The 19,035-nt window shown below is 43.2% G+C and overlaps 1 protein-coding gene across 1 annotated transcript in view; it reads left to right on the top strand.

Moving 5' to 3' along the window:
• Positions 1 to 19,035, top strand: part of PIR (pirin) — a 43,998-nt gene that overhangs the window by 12,595 nt on the left and 12,368 nt on the right. The window contains exons 3-4 of the mRNA XM_056861950.1: positions 8,782 to 8,865; positions 10,027 to 10,233. Coding sequence (XP_056717928.1) covers positions 8,782 to 8,865; positions 10,027 to 10,233 — 291 coding nt within the window. The remainder of the gene's footprint in view (positions 1 to 8,781; positions 8,866 to 10,026; positions 10,234 to 19,035) is intronic.

Genomic DNA, 19,035 nt, shown 5'->3' with positions numbered 1-19,035 from the left:
ATAAGGATCAGTCCGCTCCTTGTGTCCTTCCCCCCCGCCTTAAGATCACACTGAAAGTCTGGTACTGTAAGGACTGCACTGTAAGTCTGGTGTTGAAATCAGTGGGGTTTTGACAGCTCAGTTCTGCCAGACGGCAGAGTCCAAGTAAACCTTGGGCCAGTTCTTAATTCATCCTGTCAGCAGCAATGTAATTGTCTCTAACTAAAGTATTTATCTTCTCCTTCTGTTCTTTATATGTTAGGCATACAGGATTCAAAAAAACGTTCTACCGCACTTAGTTTCAATCAAAATCTTAATTGGTTCTTGTAGGTTATCCGGGCTGTGTAACCGTGGTCTTGGAATTTTCTTTCCTGACGTTTCGCCAGCAACTGTGGCAGGCATCTTCAGAGTAGTAACACTGAAGGACAGTGTCTCTCAGTGTCAAGGGTGTAGAAAGAGTAATATATAGTCAGAAAGGGGTTGGGTTTGAGCTGAGTATTGTCCTGCAAAAGTATTGTCCTGTAAGTATCAAGATAATGTGCTAATGAGGGTATGGTATGTTAATATGGAACCATTGTATCCTGAAGTGATCTGTTAATGTGTGTAATCCAAAACTAATCTGTATGGCTATTGTTGAATGTTGTCTTTGTCTGGAGGTGTTTCAGGGCAGGAAGCCAAGCCTTATTCATTCTTAAACTCTCCTCTTTTCTGTTAAAGTTGTGCTGATGTTTGTGAATTTCAATGGCTTCTCTGTGCAATCTGACAAAATAGTTGGTAGAATTGTCCAGTCTTTCAGTGTCTTGGAATAAGACCCTGTGTCCTGTTTGTGTCAGTCCATGTTCAGCCACTGCTGATTTCTCAGGTTGGCCAAGTCTGCAGTATCTTTCATGTTCTTTTATCCTTGTTTGTATGCTGCGTTTTGTGGTCCCGATGTAAACTTCTCCACAGCTGCAAGGTATACGATATACTCCTGCAGAGGTGAGGGGGTCTCTTTTGTCTTTTGCTGATCGTAGCATTTGTTGTATTTTCTTGGTGGGTTTAAACACTGTTTGTAGGTTATGTTTTTTCAAAAGTTTCTCCATCCTATCAGTGACTCCTTTAATAAATGGCAAGAATACCTTTCCTATGGGAGACTGTTTTTCTTGAGTTTTCTGATTTTTGTTTGGTTCAATGGCCCTTCTGATTTCATTCTTGGAGTAGCCGTTTGCTAGCAGTGCATGATTTAGATGGTTAGTTTCTTCCTTGAGAAACTGTGGTTCACAGATCCGTCTTGCACGGTCCATTAATGTTTTGATTATTCCTCTTTTCTGTCGGGGGTGGTGGTTGGAGTTTTTGTGTAAGTAGCGATCTGTGTGAGTTGGTTTCCGGTAGACCTTGTGACCTAACTGAAGGTTTGATTTACGGATGACAAGGGTATCAAGAAATGGGAGTTTACCCTCAATTTCCTTTTCCATGGTAAACTGAATGTTTGGATGGATATTATTAAGATGGTTTAGAAAGTCCATTAATTTTTCTTCACCATGGCTCCAAATGGTAAATGTATCATCTACGAACCTGAACCAGACTGTAGGTTTGTAAGGTGCTGATTCTAATGCTGTCTTTTCAAAATATTCCATGTAAAAGTTTGCTATTACTGGACTGAGTGGACTTCCCATAGCTACTCCATCAATCTGTTCATAAAATTCTTGATCTCATAGGAAATAACTTGTTGTCAAACAATGGTGAAATAAGGCTGTTATATCTTCTGGAAAAATCTGGTTAATCAATGAGATTGTGTCTTTAACTGGAACCTTGGTAAAGAGGGATACAACATCAAAACTGATTAATATATCCTTTGGATTGAGTCTTAACGGACTGATTTTGTTGATGAAGTGAGTTGAATCTTTGATGTAAGAAGTGGTTTTTCCAATGTGGTCCTGTAGGAGGGTGGTCAAATATTTAGCTAATTCGTATGTTGGGGAACCAATGGCACTCACGATGGGTCGGAGTGGAACGGAATCCTTATGAATTTTAGGTAGTCCATATAATCGTGGTGGTTGTGCTTCAGTCTTGCATAGTTTTCTGTGTGTGTCGGGATGAAGAGTGGAATTCTTGATCAGAATGCTAGTTTTCCTGGTAATTTTGCAAGTTGGATCTCGTTTTAGTTTTTTGTATGTGGCAGGGTCCAGAAGTTCCTCAATCTTCTTTTTGTATTCTTCTGTTTTCATGATCACTGTGGCATTGCCTTTGTCAGCTGGTAGAATAATGATTTCTGGATCTGCATTGAGGGTCTTGATGGCGTTTCTCTCCTTGCGAGAAAAGCAAAGCCCCCTACCAGCAATATACGAGAAAAGCAAAGCCCCCTACCAGCAATATAACACGCAAGGAGAGAAACGCCATCAAGACCCTCAATGCAGATCCAGAAATCATTATTCTACCAGCTGACAAAGGCAATGCCACAGTGATCATGAAAACAGAAGAATACAAAAAGAAGATTGAGGAACTTCTGGACCCTGCCACATACAAAAAACTAAAACGAGATCCAACTTGCAAAATTACCAGGAAAACTAGCATTCTGATCAAGAATTCCACTCTTCATCCCGACACACACAGAAAACTATGCAAGACTGAAGCACAACCACCACGATTATATGGACTACCTAAAATTCATAAGGATTCCGTTCCACTCCGACCCATCGTGAGTGCCATTGGTTCCCCAACATACGAATTAGCTAAATATTTGACCACCCTCCTACAGGACCACATTGGAAAAACCACTTCTTACATCAAAGATTCAACTCACTTCATCAACAAAATCAGTCCGTTAAGACTCAATCCAAAGGATATATTAATCAGTTTTGATGTTGTATCCCTCTTTACCAAGGTTCCAGTTAAAGACACAATCTCATTGATTAACCAGATTTTTCCAGAAGATATAACAGCCTTATTTCACCATTGTTTGACAACAAGTTATTTCCTATGGGATCAAGAATTTTATGAACAGATTGATGGAGTAGCTATGGGAAGTCCACTCAGTCCAGTAATAGCAAACTTTTACATGGAATATTTTGAAAAGACAGCATTAGAATCAGCACCTTACAAACCTACAGTCTGGTTCAGGTTCGTAGATGATACATTTACCATTTGGAGCCATGGTGAAGAAAAATTAATGGACTTTCTAAACCATCTTAATAATATCCATCCAAACATTCAGTTTACCATGGAAAAGGAAATTGAGGGTAAACTCCCATTTCTTGATACCCTTGTCATCCGTAAATCAAACCTTCAGTTAGGTCACAAGGTCTACCGGAAACCAACTCACACAGATCGCTACTTACACAAAAACTCCAACCACCACCCCCGACAGAAAAGAGGAATAATCAAAACATTAATGGACCGTGCAAGACGGATCTGTGAACCACAGTTTCTCAAGGAAGAAACTAACCATCTAAATCACGCACTGCTAGCAAACGGCTACTCCAAGAATGAAATCAGAAGGGCCATTGAACCAAACAAAAATCAGAAAACTCAAGAAAAACAGTCTCCCATAGGAAAGGTATTCTTGCCATTTATTAAAGGAGTCACTGATAGGATGGAGAAACTTTTGAAAAAACATAACCTACAAACAGTGTTTAAACCCACCAAGAAAATACAACAAATGCTACGATCAGCAAAAGACAAAAGAGACCCCCTCACCTCTGCAGGAGTATATCGTATACCTTGCAGCTGTGGAGAAGTTTACATCGGGACCACAAAACGCAGCATACAAACAAGGATAAAAGAACATGAAAGATACTGCAGACTTGGCCAACCTGAGAAATCAGCAGTGGCTGAACATGGACTGACACAAACAGGACACAGGGTCTTATTCCAAGACACTGAAAGACTGGACAATTCTACCAACTATTTTGTCAGATTGCACAGAGAAGCCATTGAAATTCACAAACATCAGCACAACTTTAACAGAAAAGAGGAGAGTTTAAGAATGAATAAGGCTTGGCTTCCTGTCCTGAAACACCTCCAGACAAAGACAACATTCAACAATAGCCATACAGATTAGTTTTGGATTACACACATTAACAGATCACTTCAGGATACAATGGTTCCATATTAACATACCATACCCTCATTAGCACATTATCTTGATACTTACAGGACAATACTTTTGCAGGACAATACTCAGCTCAAACCCAACCCCTTTCTGACTATATATTACTCTTTCTACACCCTTGACACTGAGAGACACTGTCCTTCAGTGTTACTACTCTGAAGATGCCTGCCACAGTTGCTGGCGAAACGTCAGGAAAGAAAATTCCAAGACCACGGTTACACAGCCCGGATAACCTACAAGAACCAATGAACTCTGACCGTGAAAGCCTTCGACAATATTTCAAAATCTTAATGTTTCTGACTTCATACAAGTAGATAAGATTCTAGGCAAATGACCCAAAGTTAAACCTCGTTGTTTTCAATGGGGGAGATCTGAGTACCAATGCCCGAAGCTTGAGCAGTAAGGAGTTAGAGCTCCTAATGCAGACAGAGGGATATGATTTAGGAGGCATTGCAGAGATTTGGTGGGATGATGCCCATGACTGGGAGGTAGTAGTGGATGGATATGAGTTTTTCAAGAAGAACTGAAAGGGCCGAAGAGGAGGTGGAGTGGCGCTTTATATGAGGAGAGGGTTTCCTTGCCAGGAAATACTGGAGGAGATGGGTGACAGCCCAGTGGAAAGTATCTGAGTGAGGATAAGGGAAGGAAAGGAAAACAGTATTGTGGTTGGAGTCTGCTATAGACCGCCTGACCAGGGTGAGCAGATGGTTGCTGCCCTCCTTGAGCAGCTTGACAGAGTATCCAAACAACATGACCTGGTAGTTATGGGTGACTTCAACTTCCCTGATGTGTGCTGGGAGACAAACTCTGCAAGGGCCACAGTCACACAACTTCCTTACCTGCCCGGCTGTTGAGAGTAGTTCAACAGTGGAATCGGCTGCCTAGGGAGGTGGTGAGCTCCCCCTCACTGGCCGTCTTCAAGCAGCGGCTGGACAAACACTTGTCAGGGATGCTGTTGGCTGATCCTGCATTAGGCAGGGGGTTGGACTAGATGGCCTCTGTGGCCCCTTCCAACTCTAGGATTCTATGATTCTAAGCTGCCTTTTTAAGTGCCTTTTCCCCCTTTCGGTTATTTTACCGAGTGTTCAAGGATGATGTTTCTAGAGAGGCAGCATGTACGTTTTCTAACAAATAACTGATCTTTCAATGAACTAAATCTTAATCCCAAGAAGACAGATGTGGCACTGGTGACTGGAAAGACTGATTTGAGATTTGAAGGGTCTCCTGTTTCTGGATGGGATTACACTTCCGTTGAAAGAGTAGCTTTGAGCTCTGGGGGGTACTGCTGGATCCAGGCGTCTGGTTGGATAAAGGCATGGCAGTGGTAGCTAGGGATGCCTTCTACCAGCTTTGGCTGGTGAACCAGCTGCAGTCTTTTCTGATTAGGAAAGATCTTGCTATTGTGGCACCCGGGTGCTTGCCCTGGTAACATTTAGATTAGACTACTGCTAAGTGTTAGGATGTTGTCTGGAGAGGGTCCTGGCTAATTCAATTCAAAGTGCTGGTATTTACTTTTAAAGCCCTTTATGGCCTCAGACCTGCATACCTTAAGGTCCACCTACTCCTATATGAACTAAGGTCCATCTACTCCCAACCATTATGATTATCTTCAAGGGCCCAGCTTTGGGTGGCCCTGTCATCTAAACCTAGATGGGGCCTTCTTGGTTGTGGCACCAAAATTATGGCATTTCCCCAAGGAGTAAACGTCTGCTAGGATATACTGCTCCCTACTGGCTTATATAGATAACTACAGCTTACAAATATAAAATGATATTATATACTTGTGTCTTCATAGAGTAATATTTTTCTGTGCTTTTATCTTCTTTATATATCTTGTGAATAACTAACATGCTAAGATTTAAATCAAAATAAACTGAAATTCTATACTTCCCACAATGGGGTGATGTCACATCCCGACATTTTCTAGGCAGACTTTGTTTTTATGGGGTGGTTTGCCAGTGCCTTCCCCAGTCATCTTCCCTTTACCCCCCAGTGAGCTGGGGACTCATTTGACCGACCTCGGAAGGATGGAAGGCTGAGTCAACCTTGATCCGGCAACCTGAAACCGACTTCCGTCAGGTCTTAGGCAGACCTTTATCAACAACCATTGGCTGAGCTCATTTGAACTGGAGATAGCAGGAATTGAACTTGGGGCCTTTTGCATGCAAAGTGCAGAAATGCAGCCGCTTCCTTTTCCTCCGATAATCTGTCGAAGGAGGTAACAAGCAGATGAATGCTCTGTAAATTATGTGGAAATCTTCTGAGTTACATAAATTTTGGAAGGAAGAGTAGGAGACAAGATTTTTTAGTCTGGTTTCTGTATGATTAGGAGTGTGGTTCTCTTATTTTATGTTATAAAAAGTAATAAAAATTTATAAAAAAAAGGAGTGTGGTTCTTTTGGATGTTTATGAGGTAGGGACAATATAGCAAATAACTAAATGTCCAGAAATTTCTGCAATAAAATATTCCACAATAAACAAGTGTGGCATGTTCAAAGATATTGTGACAGTTCTGGTGTGTGTTTTAATATTTTGATAGCTTAGCCATTATGGTCTTCCAGAAACAGTTAAGAGGACCCCCTGCGGTGTTTTGTCATTAGTTCTAAACCATTTGCTGTAAGCAAGGCTTAGATTACATCTTTGCCTTCTGGTTGTTCATCTGCAGCAATTTTAATAGCTGATTAAACAGCTGTATTTTTTAAATAAAGCTTTGGTGTGAATCATGACAGATTTTCTTGCAGGACTTGAAAAAAAAATGCTCTTGCAGCTTTGATCTTGATTTGAAACTTTGTGGGAGATGCAAATACAGCTGTGGGGCTAGGGAGGATTCTGAAGGGACTCCCTTCTACAAAAAGGAGAGACACGGGGCGAAAACGCACGGTCGCTTTAGCCTCCTTTCTTCCCTGTTCCAGTCAGGATTCAGCCAGGATCGAACACACGACTGTGCGTTCGATCCTGGCTGGATCCTGGCTGAATCCTGGCTGGAACAGGGAAGAAAGGAGGCTAAAGCAACCATGCATTTTCGCCTATGGAGTAGGCCAGAACGTTGTATTCTGTCGGGATAATTTCATGGGACAAGTGAGGTGCCAGCGTTATGGCTTGGCAGGGAAGTAGGCTACCACAGGACAAAGTTGGGGAAAACATATTAGCATGGCTATAGTATGTTTGCCCTGACCTGGATGGCCCAGGCTAGCCTGATCTCATCAGATCTCAGAAGCTAAGCAGGGTCAGCCCTAGTTAGTATTTGGATGGGAGACCACCAAGGAATACCAGGCTTGCTGTGCAGAGGAAGGCACTGGCAAACCACCTCTGTTAGTCTCTTGCCATGAAAACCCCAAAAGGGGTTGCCATAAGTCGGCTGTGACTTGAAGGCACTTTACACATACACACATAGTATGTTTGGCACAATGTAAATTTAATCCAAAATGCTAATAGGTTTTATATCATATACACACTTTTACCACTGGCCTAAGAGGGTTTAATTTAGTGCCGTGACTAGGGGTTAGAAATTGCTGTCTGCACTTAACTAGGGATTGCAATAATATTAACTGTAGCGGTGCAGTTCCTCTCTTTCTCTCTTTGTTTCTTCTCTAAACCCTACTTGCCTGCTGGGATGTTCAGTAGGAAACTCCGCAGCCAGGATCCACCCCAAACCATTTCCATTCATAAATGTTTGTATGTGTCCCAAATCCAAAGGGAACTCCCTCCAGCATTCTGCAGCGTCCCAATCTGACGGTTCTTCTGGCGACTCGCAGTCTGGCTTCAGTTTCCTGGGAGGTGGGAGAGGCAGAGAGTGGAGAGCGAAGATGCAAGCATGACGGACGTGTCATCTCACCCGAACCATTAGCCTGTCTTCCTGCCAAACCGGGTTGCCCCAGGATGGCGTTTTGGTGTTCAGCATTTCCACGCCCTGCCAATCGCTGTACCCGCTCGCTGGCATTGAGTTTCCATATAAACATGGTTCTTGTTTGTGTGAGCTATTTTATATTCTGAGGCTGTGCCTGCTAAGCAAGAGCAAAGGATTTGCTTGCACATGCGGTTGGGCACAGCTGCGGAGATCCAGGATTTGCTCCCTCCGTGCCTGCTGCCCTACGGAAAGGGGTTAGTGTAGAGGCAGAGGCTTAAGGCTTCTCCCCTTCCATGATGGGGAAAGCAAATGCATGCTCACATACCCCTAGGGTTGCCAGGTCCCTCTTCACCACCGGTGGTAGATATTTGGGGCAGAGCCTGAGGAGGGCAGGGTTTGGGGAGGGGAGGGACTTCAGTGCCGTAGAGTTCAATTGCCAAAGCGGTCATTTTTCTCCAGGTGATCTGATCTCTTATCGGCTGGAGATCAGTTGAATTAGCAGGAGATCTCCTGCTACCTGGCAGTTGGCAACCCTGCATACCCCTAAGAGAGAGCAGCGATGATGAGGGGTCAGACAATCTGTGTGAAAGCCATTCATTCAAGAGCTGAGGTCAGAGTCAGGGGTCCCTGTTGCCTGCCGCCACTCCGAGCAGTGGTGGGAGGAGGGCAAAGCACGACACCGGCTGCAGCAACACATCACTTCCGGTAAAAATATGGAAGTGATGTAGAATAGCTGTAGGAATCGCCACTGGTAGTGATGTGCCACCATGTTCCCCCCGCCCCCCCACCATATTCCCAGCTACGGCCCTCCCCCTCCCACCAGGCTTGAGCTGGTTGCTGTAAATCCTTCCACTTTCTTCATCAGGTTTCGTATCTACTGGAGGGTGGTTCCATGGCCCATGAAGACTTCTGTGGCCACACGGGTCAACTGAATCCAGGAGATTTGCAGGTATTCTGAACTGAAGAGAAATTAGATTGGTTATCTTAATGAATTCCTTTATGATTTCCTTACCCTTTTATTCCCTTTGCTTTAAGAGGGGGTCCTTTAAAAAAAACCAGCTACTAATATATGTATACATGTATGTGTATACAACAGGTTCTCCAGATTCCCAGTTTTCATTGGTAAAAAACCTAATCTTTAAACGTTTTGTTCTCAGGAAAGACAGAGAAAACCCAGGAGGTGCCTGTAAGCATCATGGTTTGCAACTGAAAGTCAGATCCCAGAAACTAGATGCATAGTGAGGCTTCCATACCTCTTAATAATTCTGCAGAAAGTGTGCAAGGTGTAGTTTTACATGATAAGCTGGCACCTGCCACTGCTTCTGTTCACCTTTAAAAATACAGGAATCCTGGGAGCTCTTTTGCATCAGTTAACTGCAAAGCAGGAAGAGAAGTACCAGGTTATACTGTAAAATAAGTGGGCCCAGTTTTTCAGCTTGGAGATTACAGGTGGGCCTTGGTTTGAAAAGAGTGCTATTGTAGAAGTCACTATTTCCAAAACAACTCATACAATATTTTCAGAGGTGTGCAGTGTTTACTTGGTAGATAAAGACCCTCCTGTGATCTGCCTTAGACCATTCTGTTCCATAGCTAGTTAAAATTCTTGTAATATGTTCAGCTCTGTTTTCTTTTTCTTTTTTTGCCGTCAAGTCACAGCTGACACGGTAGGGTTTTCAAGGCAAGAGACATTAGGAGGTGGTTTGCTGTTGCCTGCCTCCGTGTCATGACCTTGGTATTCCTTGGAGGTCTTCCATCCAAATATTAGCCAGCGTCAGGGCTGAGAGTGTGACTGGCCCAAGGTCATCCAGCAAGCTTATATGGCGCAAGTGGGGATTTGAACCTGGGTTTCCCTGTCCTAGTCCAATACCTTAACCATGACACCATGCTGGCTCTCTGTTATCATAGCATGAAGCGGTGTCCTATGGTGTCTGTGAGCTTGACCTAAATGATTTTATTTTAGATAAGATTGCCATCTTTGAGTGAGAGTTTGAATTCAAAGCCATTACGTGATTTTGTAAAGGGGAAATTTTTGTCTTACACTTCTTTACAGACTCTTAAAGGTAAGTATTGTGATTCTCTGCCTTCTATTCCCTTCTCTTTTTGCATCTAGTGGATGACAGCTGGCCGTGGTATTCTACATGCAGAGATGCCTTGCTCTGAAGAGCCAGCCCATGGCCTACAGCTTTGGGTCAACTTGAGAAGCACTGATAAAATGGTGGAACCTCAGTACCAAGAATTGAAGAATGAAGAAGTACCTAAACCTTCACAGAATGGTGTGACAGTGGCTGTCATTTCAGGAGAAGCTCTGAATGTAAAGGTAAAAACATTTCATGACAGTCTAATGAAGGGTAGAGTCTTAAAACATCAGATATTCCTGCAGGTCATCTTGTGGCGTAACAGTATTTACACTCATGATTTCCATTAGCATTTTTGAGTCAACCCTTGACCTCAAATCATCATACCTTTCTTATTTAAAGCTTCCTTCTATAGGACAAGAAAAAACATGCCTTTTGAGCTGTCTATCCTAGCCTTGATGATAAGTTCCTCTTCTGGTCTTTGCTGGTATACATGGTGGTGGAAAGTGCCATCAAGTCACAGCCAACGTATGGTGACCCCATCAGGTTCTCAAGGCAAGAGACGAACAGAGGTAGTTTACCATTGCCTGCCTCTGATTAGCAACCCTGAACTTCTCTGGTGGTCATCCATCCAAGTATTAATTGGGGCTGACCCTGCTTAGCTTCCAAAATCGAGCTAGCCTGGGCCAGCCAGGTCAGGGCACAGGCATGCATACAGACCCTATAAAGAAGACTTGCTGCTGAGGAAGGATTCCAACCTCCTGCCTCCCTTACAAGCAACTATGATAGTGGGGAGTTGGGTAGAAGCAACAGTTCTTCCAAACAAGACTATCTACTTGGAAGGAACAATTGTATATTATTCCCTGCCAACTCCAGCTAGGCTTTTTGGAAGAAAAGGCTACGGCTTGTTGGGTGGAGAATCAGAGTGCCTACCCTCCTGCCTTGCATGGATTCACTAGCTGGAAAGGAGCAAAATGCAGCTCGTAATGGTGATTCATGTGCATTGAAAGGAAAGTGAGAATCTCTTTAAGTCACTCGATTTGCACAAAACACTCCAGAAAAGGAGCCTGAATGAGGGAATCTGCCATGATGAAATGTCAGCTCCGCTGGCAGTTCACAGGTCATACATACACTGAGAACAGCTGGTGAGACACTTTTGTGTCTTCAAAACTGACTTCCTAAGAAATGTGGTTTGATTGTGTGCCCCCCCTAGTTTGTGGTGATTTTCCAATCTCAAACTATGCTTATTGGTCAACCTTGGAAACCTTGGAAACCAAAAATTTGGGGTCACCATGAATCTGCCCCAGAGGAGTATGTGTCTTGTATCTGACAACACAATAAACGTTGATCACAAGAAACTGAAGCACAGAGAAAGTCATTGACAGTTTCCCATCCTTTTCCCATGCTCCAAGCTCACATAAAGAGCAGTACAACACATAGAAGATCTGTACCTGCTTTCCTCCTTCTTCTCCTCTTACTCTTCCAAGCACACAAGCTGCTTATTCTTCCTCCCTTCACAGAACTTCTGTGTGCTAAGCACTTCTAAAATGTGTGCCACTGTCATTTGGGCTGCTGGAGGACAAGGATCACTCTCAAGTGTTAAATCATTATATCCACCTGAAGGATGCTGGGAAACAGAGAAGGGGAGAAAACCTGTGTGTTAACTGCTAGCTGGAGTTGCGGGAATGTGCAGCTCATCATACTGATTGGAAGGGGAAGCATGACCCTCACCATGACAAGCAGGACTGGGGAGAGACTGTGTAGTCTAGTGGATAGGGCAGCGGACTGGGATCCTGGGTGACCAGAGTCCAAATCCCCACTTTTACCCTGGAACCGCACTGGGTGGTCTTGGGCTCATCACAAAATCTCAGCCTGGCGTATCTCACAGGGTGGTGGTTGTGGAAAAAATGGACGAGGGGAGAACAATGTTCTAAAAGCTGCTTTCATTCCCATCTGGGGAGAAAATGGGATATAAGTAAATAAATGCAAATGCAGGGAATGCACCATGTGCCTCCAGTCTCTAGTATTTTTCAGCAAAGTATAATAATTATGTAACCCCCTATTGTGGAACAAGGGCACAGTACAGAGACCAGACATTCTGCCTGATTCCAGTTGTAGAGAGCATGATCTATGAAACAGTGGGTCTAGGACCAGGTGTAGGCAACCCTTGGTGTGTGTGCTTGGCACCCAGGACCAGATCTTTCCCCAAGCAAAGAAGGCACTGGCAGCACTGCTGAGGCCGGTGGTTCAGGTGAATATGACAGGCATCACATGCCTGTTATCGTTACCCCTCAGACCTGCAGCCACCAGCTAAGTCCAAGAGTGTCTGGCAAAGTACAACTCTTGTCTCTCCCCTTCCACCTCCCCCCAATTCTGTTGTCAAAATTTTCACAGGTAGACATTGCAATATTTTCAGCACTTGGGCCCAGAAAGTTTGCTGACCCATAGTCGAAGTCCATAGACTTGGGAAGAGTGTGCTCTCCCTTCTGATCTTTCTGGAAATAGTTTTTGCCGTTGAATGAATGCCACGAAACAGCGTAGACTTAAAATTCCACTCTTTAAAACACTACTTAAAGCTGCCTATAATGAGGCAAAAAAAGAAAAAAAAAAGGGAGTCAGGGCCTTGCCAGCAGAGGCTGAGTATCAAGGATTGTAATCTTGGTATTTAAAGCAAGCATTTTATTGGGTATTTTATAAGCTAGTTTGCCTTACAGTGACTGAGGAGCACGTAAAATAAGTGATCGAGTCTCGTCCCATATAATGCTGAGGCATGCCTTGGTGATATACTGGAATGTGGCTTGCAAAAGAAGCCAGCCGTCTTTGTTCTTGCAGTGAACCCACATCCACTTCCAATCAAGAAAGGTTACAAAGGAAAAACAAGCAGCACAGCTTGTGAGGCCAGTTTGAGCTGGCCCCAAGCAGAAAGCTGAAGCCCACCCCTCATTTTCAGAGGTGAACCCTGACCTCTCTGAGTTCCTCTTCTTTGTTTTATTAACTGAGCCACTACCTGTATAAAAAGCACAGTGGCTCTGGCATTCCTGCAAAGCCCGTTGTCAATCCAACGGCTGTTTTGTCTTAATTCTTGTCCCCATTTTGGCTTTTAGGATTCTCACCCATGAGACGGGTGGCGATGGGAGGATCTGTATTCCTGCAATGTGGGGTAGGATCACAGAAATAATCCCCTTCTTCCCATGTTCTGATGCATCCCATTTAAAACTGGACGTGTCCGTTCTGGGATCTGCGTGGTTTTTCTTTTTTCTGTATTTGGTAGGCAAGAAAGATAAACCCAGCTGCACAACAGCTTTAGGATGTTAAACTTTGCTGGGCTCAGCAGAGCTTAAGCAACACACTGGGCCAAATTGGTTTATGTCCGCAATCCCCAAACGTGACAGCCAACTCTACTGACTGGTGTTTCCAGGAGAAAAATATTGTCTTGATAGTGCTCATCTTGCCTGTGGTCAGTATTGGAACTTCAAACTGTGTGGCACTTAAAAATGTTGTATGTTAAGGACGTGGTACATGGGTGAGGAACAATTCTGTATTGGATATATATCATTTTCACTGTATCCTTCACTGTTTAAACAGTTGCTGACCTTCTTCCAAGTGGAAGAACTCAAGTTTCATAATAATATGAAGGCTCAGGGATGCTTCGATCTAAAGCATGGAAAACAGATCTGTATTCCAAGCTTGGAACCAAGCCTGAATTGAAGAGGTATTTTGAACTTCCCACATTCTCAGAATCTGACATTCAGCTGTGGCAATTGGCTTAAGGATCTAGTGCCTCTTCTGTATGAATTTGATCTATTCCTGTGTTCAAAATCAAATCATTGTATTCGGACTGGATTAAGTAACAAATTTACACGACCCTAGCACATGCTCAAAACAAGCAACTCTAGCTTGGGGATGGGTAACTTGGTTTTCCATTTGCAAGATATTGAGGCATCCACCCGGATCTGTGTGTAACCATGTGTCAAATGTTTGCTTAATAGTCAGTAATGTTTGCCTCTGTTGATTCAGATGGATCACTTCATTCATACATATTGTTTTGTTTTCCCCCGGAGATTCTTACCTACTGCAAACTTACAATAAATTGGAACTGGGGGAGGTAATTGTGAAATGTTTTGGAATAACAGCATATCTGGTAGAATCTCTGAGGTTACCCAAGTGTCTGCCTCAACCTTTCCTGTCAATCGATTCCTAAGCTGCAAGTAATGCCATTTTTCCTGGGGTGGTAAAGAATACTTATTTTGTAACACTGCAAAACATTCCAGAGTATGTCATTATCATTAATATCCTCAAGGGTTGTATGCCTTATCATGCCTAATTTGTCGAAGTAAAGATTTACTTTTCAGTTTTAACATAGGCTAGGCAGGGCTTAAATTATAGGTATCCATGTCTTTTTGAATTAACTACACGTTTCCATATATTTCTGGGTGATCAAGTATGTTACTTTTTTTTTTAAGGCTTGAGTAGGTAAGCCTTGAGTAGAGAAAGCAATAGTTATCCTGCGTAAACTCCATTTGGTAGATATGGGCGAAAAACGCATGGTCCCTTAACCCACTTTATTCCCCATTTCAGCCAGGATCAAATTGACCCGGGCTGGGTGGAAACTGTACGCATTGCCTTGAAAAGCAGGGACGAGGCTGTGCGCAAATCCATCCATGTAAACAGAAAGTGCAGGACACGTGCACCATTCCTGTTTAGCTTGCAACGCCCCCGGTGATCGGTCGTTTCCCGGGGCAGGGAAGACCTTCATTGGTCAATTTGAAATGACCAGTCACCAGGGGAGGGGTGTGACCCTACTCTTTGGGTGAGAACGCACGGTCACTTTATCCTCCTTTAATCCCTGTTTTAGCCAGGATCGAACGCACATTAGGCGAAACGCATGGGTTCGATCCTGGACGAATCCTGGCTGAAACAGGGATTAAAGGAGGATAAAGCGACCGTGCGTTTTCGCCCTTTCTGTTTTCATGGATCGATTGGCACAGTTATGTCCCTGCTTTTCAAAGTAATGCGTACAGTTTTCCCCCCAGCCTGGGTAAATTTGATCCTGGCTGAAACGGGGAATAAAGTGGGTTAAGGGACCATGCTTTTTCGGCCTGGGATAGTCTTCTCTTCTCCTCCCACCCCTTAAATTGCCTGTGTGGAAGTAAAATATCTGTGATAGCTTTGCAAATTAACAGCTAGATTCAAGTCCATCTAGCTGTTCCGCTGCAGGCCAACACAGCTCGCCTCTGAAACTGCCGTTGCAAATTAGCTGCTGCTATTTTTGACTGAGATTTGCAAGTATTAAATATGCATGATGTTCCTGGAGCTGCCTGCCAAATTTTGTAAGTATTTGGGCCAAGGTGTCGTGGTTGTTTTTAATGTATGGGGGAGGAATAGACACAACTACATTGGTCCATGTGATATTCATTTTAATTACCAGAAGCTTTCCCTATGATCAGTTTCACAGAATTTTTTTGTGACTGGACCACCTGAGTATTTTAAACTGTTTTTCTTTCATTTGAAGGGCTGCTTTTTGGACAATCATTTTGATTGTTCCTTGCCTAATCTTAGCAGTAATTTCTTACTCTCTCACTCATTTGATCGGTTCAAAAACATGTCTGTAAATTGCAATAAATGGAAGGCCCGTATCGTCTGTGCCCAGACCCAACTGTGTTCAGCATATTCAAATTCAAATACAATTTATAAATTGTAGAAGGATAAAAATTAAAATAAAATTTATATATAATTCATTCCTTGATGTTACGGTCCTTCTTCAGACTCAGTTCCCATTGGTTGGCTGTTATCATCCGGAATCTTGCCACGTTTTCTGTGGTCTCAGGATCTTGATCGACTAATAGTTTATAAAACATTTTCCTGTTGTTTGGGGAAAAGTTCGAAACTAGGGGTTTTATAAGTGTTCAGCATATTAGCACCTATTGGTCACCCTGACCCTGTCATAGTTAAAGAGTTGCCGGCTCCGGGTTGGGAAATATCTGGAGATTTTGGGGGTGGAGCCTTAGGAGGGCAGAGTGTGGAGAGGGGAGGGACTTCAATGCCATAGAGTCCAATTGCCAAAGCAGCCGTTTTCTCCAGGTGAACTGATCACTGTTGCCTGGAGATCAGTTGTAATCTCAGGAGATCTCCAGTCATAGTGCATCACTTCCAGCCAGTCATGGGCTTTCACCATCACCTCAGCCCTCTGGAACAGTCTTCCAGGCAAACTAAGGAAGAGCCCAACCCTTCTGTACTTCCCAAAAGGGCTATAAGTTGGAATGTTTTTTAACAGGCCTTGGGGGCCGCTTGATGGTATTACACAGTGCAGTCCTAAACACTTGCGCTGATGAGATGCTAGGATATTGGGAGCAGATGTCTATTTTAACTGTTTAAATGGTTTGGCCACCCACCTTGAGTCCCAGGTGCTGGGAGAAAGACAAGCTTGTAAGTATTTAAAATGAATAATAAATTAGGAATTGATTTAAAAGAATGAAAAAAGCCCTGACCTGGATGGCCCAGGCTAGCCTGATCTCATCAGATTTAGAAGCTAAGCAGGGTCAGCCCTGGTTAGTATTTGGATGGGAGACCACCAAGGAATACCAGGGTTGCTGTGCAGAGGAAGGCACTGGCAAACCACCTCTGGTAGTCTCTTGCCATGAAAACCCCCCCAAAAGGGGGTCACCATAAGACGGCTGCGACTTGACGGCACTTTACACACACACACACACACATATATAAAGATACTTTAATATCTGTTCTTCCGTTCTTAAGACCCCGGCACAGACAAAGACCACCTGCACAGGGTAAAACAGCAATGAAGTCAATCCCTCTCTTGAATCTCCATGCATGGAAAATTATGCTGACCAGCATCCTTTAGTTGCATCAGGCAGTTTACACTATTGAGCATACTCAGAAACCATGAACTTTGGGAATAACTATATTAACCTTGGAGACCAGAAGTACTGGGGGAGGAGCAAACTGAAACAGAACCAAGGGAGGGTGGGTGAGAGGGTAATTAGGTAAGTGACTAGCAATGCAAATTAATATTCATTTACATATGAGCAACAATATTGCCCTTATAGAAAAAATGTTTTGGAAGCTTGCCTGGTGACCTTGGGCCGGTTACACACTCTCTTCCTAAGCTGCCTCGCAGTGGTGGTTGTGAGGGTAAAATGGAAGAGAGGAGAACAATGAAAGCCACTTTGGGTCCCCATTAGGGAGAAAGGCAGGGTATGAATGAAGTAAATAAATTTTACAGTTCCTGTGCACAAAAAATCCTAGATTAGTATATGTGTTTTTATTAATTAGATTGGTGTTTGAGTCCTTCAGAGTCATTGAAAAGGGAAATACTTGACCACATCTTGCATGTTATGACATAGCCTTAAAGAGAAAGCTCCATCAGCTTACCGTAAGAACATAAGAAGATCAACGCTGGATCAGACCAAAGGCCCATCTAGTCCAGCATTAAGTTCATACTGTGGCCAACCAGCTGCTTCTAGGAAGACCACAAACTGGATGACTACACCACCATCATCCTGCCTGTGTCCGATAGATTTTAGCTAGGCTGGCCCTGCATTCAGTGGCAGACAAAATCATTTTTCTTTTCACTGATGAGGATCATTTTGTCACCTATATGATGGCTCTGTATGCATTGGCAGCCAAGAAGATTTGTGCCAAACTCTCATCCTGATGTTTAACATGCTGCAATCTATGTTAGGCCCTGGCCCCAACAATTTTAAAACAGTTTTTAACCTTGTGGTGTTTTCTTTATTATTATACATTTATTATTTCTTGGGCGGTTAGTTTTGCTGCATTATCATCCTGCCTGTGCTCCCTAGCAACTGATACAAAGAGGCACACTGGCTATGGTACTGGAAGTATTTTCTAGGGCTTTTTGTAGAATTCTCTGCAAAACTTGAGTGGTGAGGCGGTTTGTGTTTTCCTCCCAGACCAATGCAGTGCCGATTCAACTTCCTTCCAAGCAAACATTACCCTAGTGAACAGTTCATAGCACCCTTGAGCATGCTCAAAAATTGTCAAGCTAGTTGAGGGGAGGCCCGCACAACCTCTGCTAATAATGAGCTGTTTCTTCCCTGCCACCACTGATGCCTGTACTCCTTCACAAGTTTCAGTGTTGCGTCATCATGGCCAATGAATGTTGAAGGCGCCTTCACCCATGCCGCTACTGCCCAGAATCGCTTAACACCCGCTCCGATACAGATAATGTCAGCAAATATGTTCAAGAGTGGGATGCGGAATGGAATCCCAGGGTCGCATTTTGAGACAGTTACTCATTTTTTATTACAAAACCTACTCAAACAGCACTTGTGTGTGGAATGCAGACTGGGAAATAATAGCATGGCGTTTAATGCTGCCCAGCCATTAGTAAGCAACAAGTGGATCTGACCATATGCAGATACCTGGCATTTAAAAATAAGGCTGTGTCTGTAGTTGTAAAAGTGTTTCATGCATTCAAAGGATGACTTAATATTGCATACTTTTCAGAAGACTTTCCAATTGCAGGTCTTTAATTTTATCACTGTCTTGCATTCCTCTCTTGAAATTTATTAGTAAACGTGGTATTCATTAGGAAGAAAAATCAATGCCACATGTAAACTACATGGCCTAATGAAATTGCATTCATACCGAAGGGAAGCTGCCTGCCCTTTCTGGTACAAGTGTGACAGACAGACACAAATTTCTCCAAGGCCGGCATAATTTTTCCCCCTGCATGATGAAGGTGCCTTATTGAACCGTTTTAATGCTATGGTTTTATTGCCATGCATAACTTAAAAAAAAATAACACAGGTAAGATGAGACAATTTGGGACATGCATACCACAGCAGTCATAAATTCTTCCAACATGTGGCTTCAAATAGTTCCATAAGTACTTTGCAGTGCTCTTTTATATGCCTTTATGATCCGTCTCTTTTCAGAAGGCGCACTTTTCATTCAATACGATGGATTTCCACTTTATTCATTCCTGAAAAGGATTATAATTTGTACATTGATTGAAGCACAGCTTGATATTTCATACTGAGAAGGAACTGTCATTTCAGTTT

The sequence above is a fragment of the Euleptes europaea genome, chromosome 16 (assembly GCF_029931775.1).
Source record: "Euleptes europaea isolate rEulEur1 chromosome 16, rEulEur1.hap1, whole genome shotgun sequence".
Taxonomy (NCBI): domain Eukaryota; kingdom Metazoa; phylum Chordata; class Lepidosauria; order Squamata; family Sphaerodactylidae; genus Euleptes; species Euleptes europaea.
Note: the sequence above shows the minus strand (reverse complement) of the source record. Positions and strands in the feature narration are given on the sequence as shown.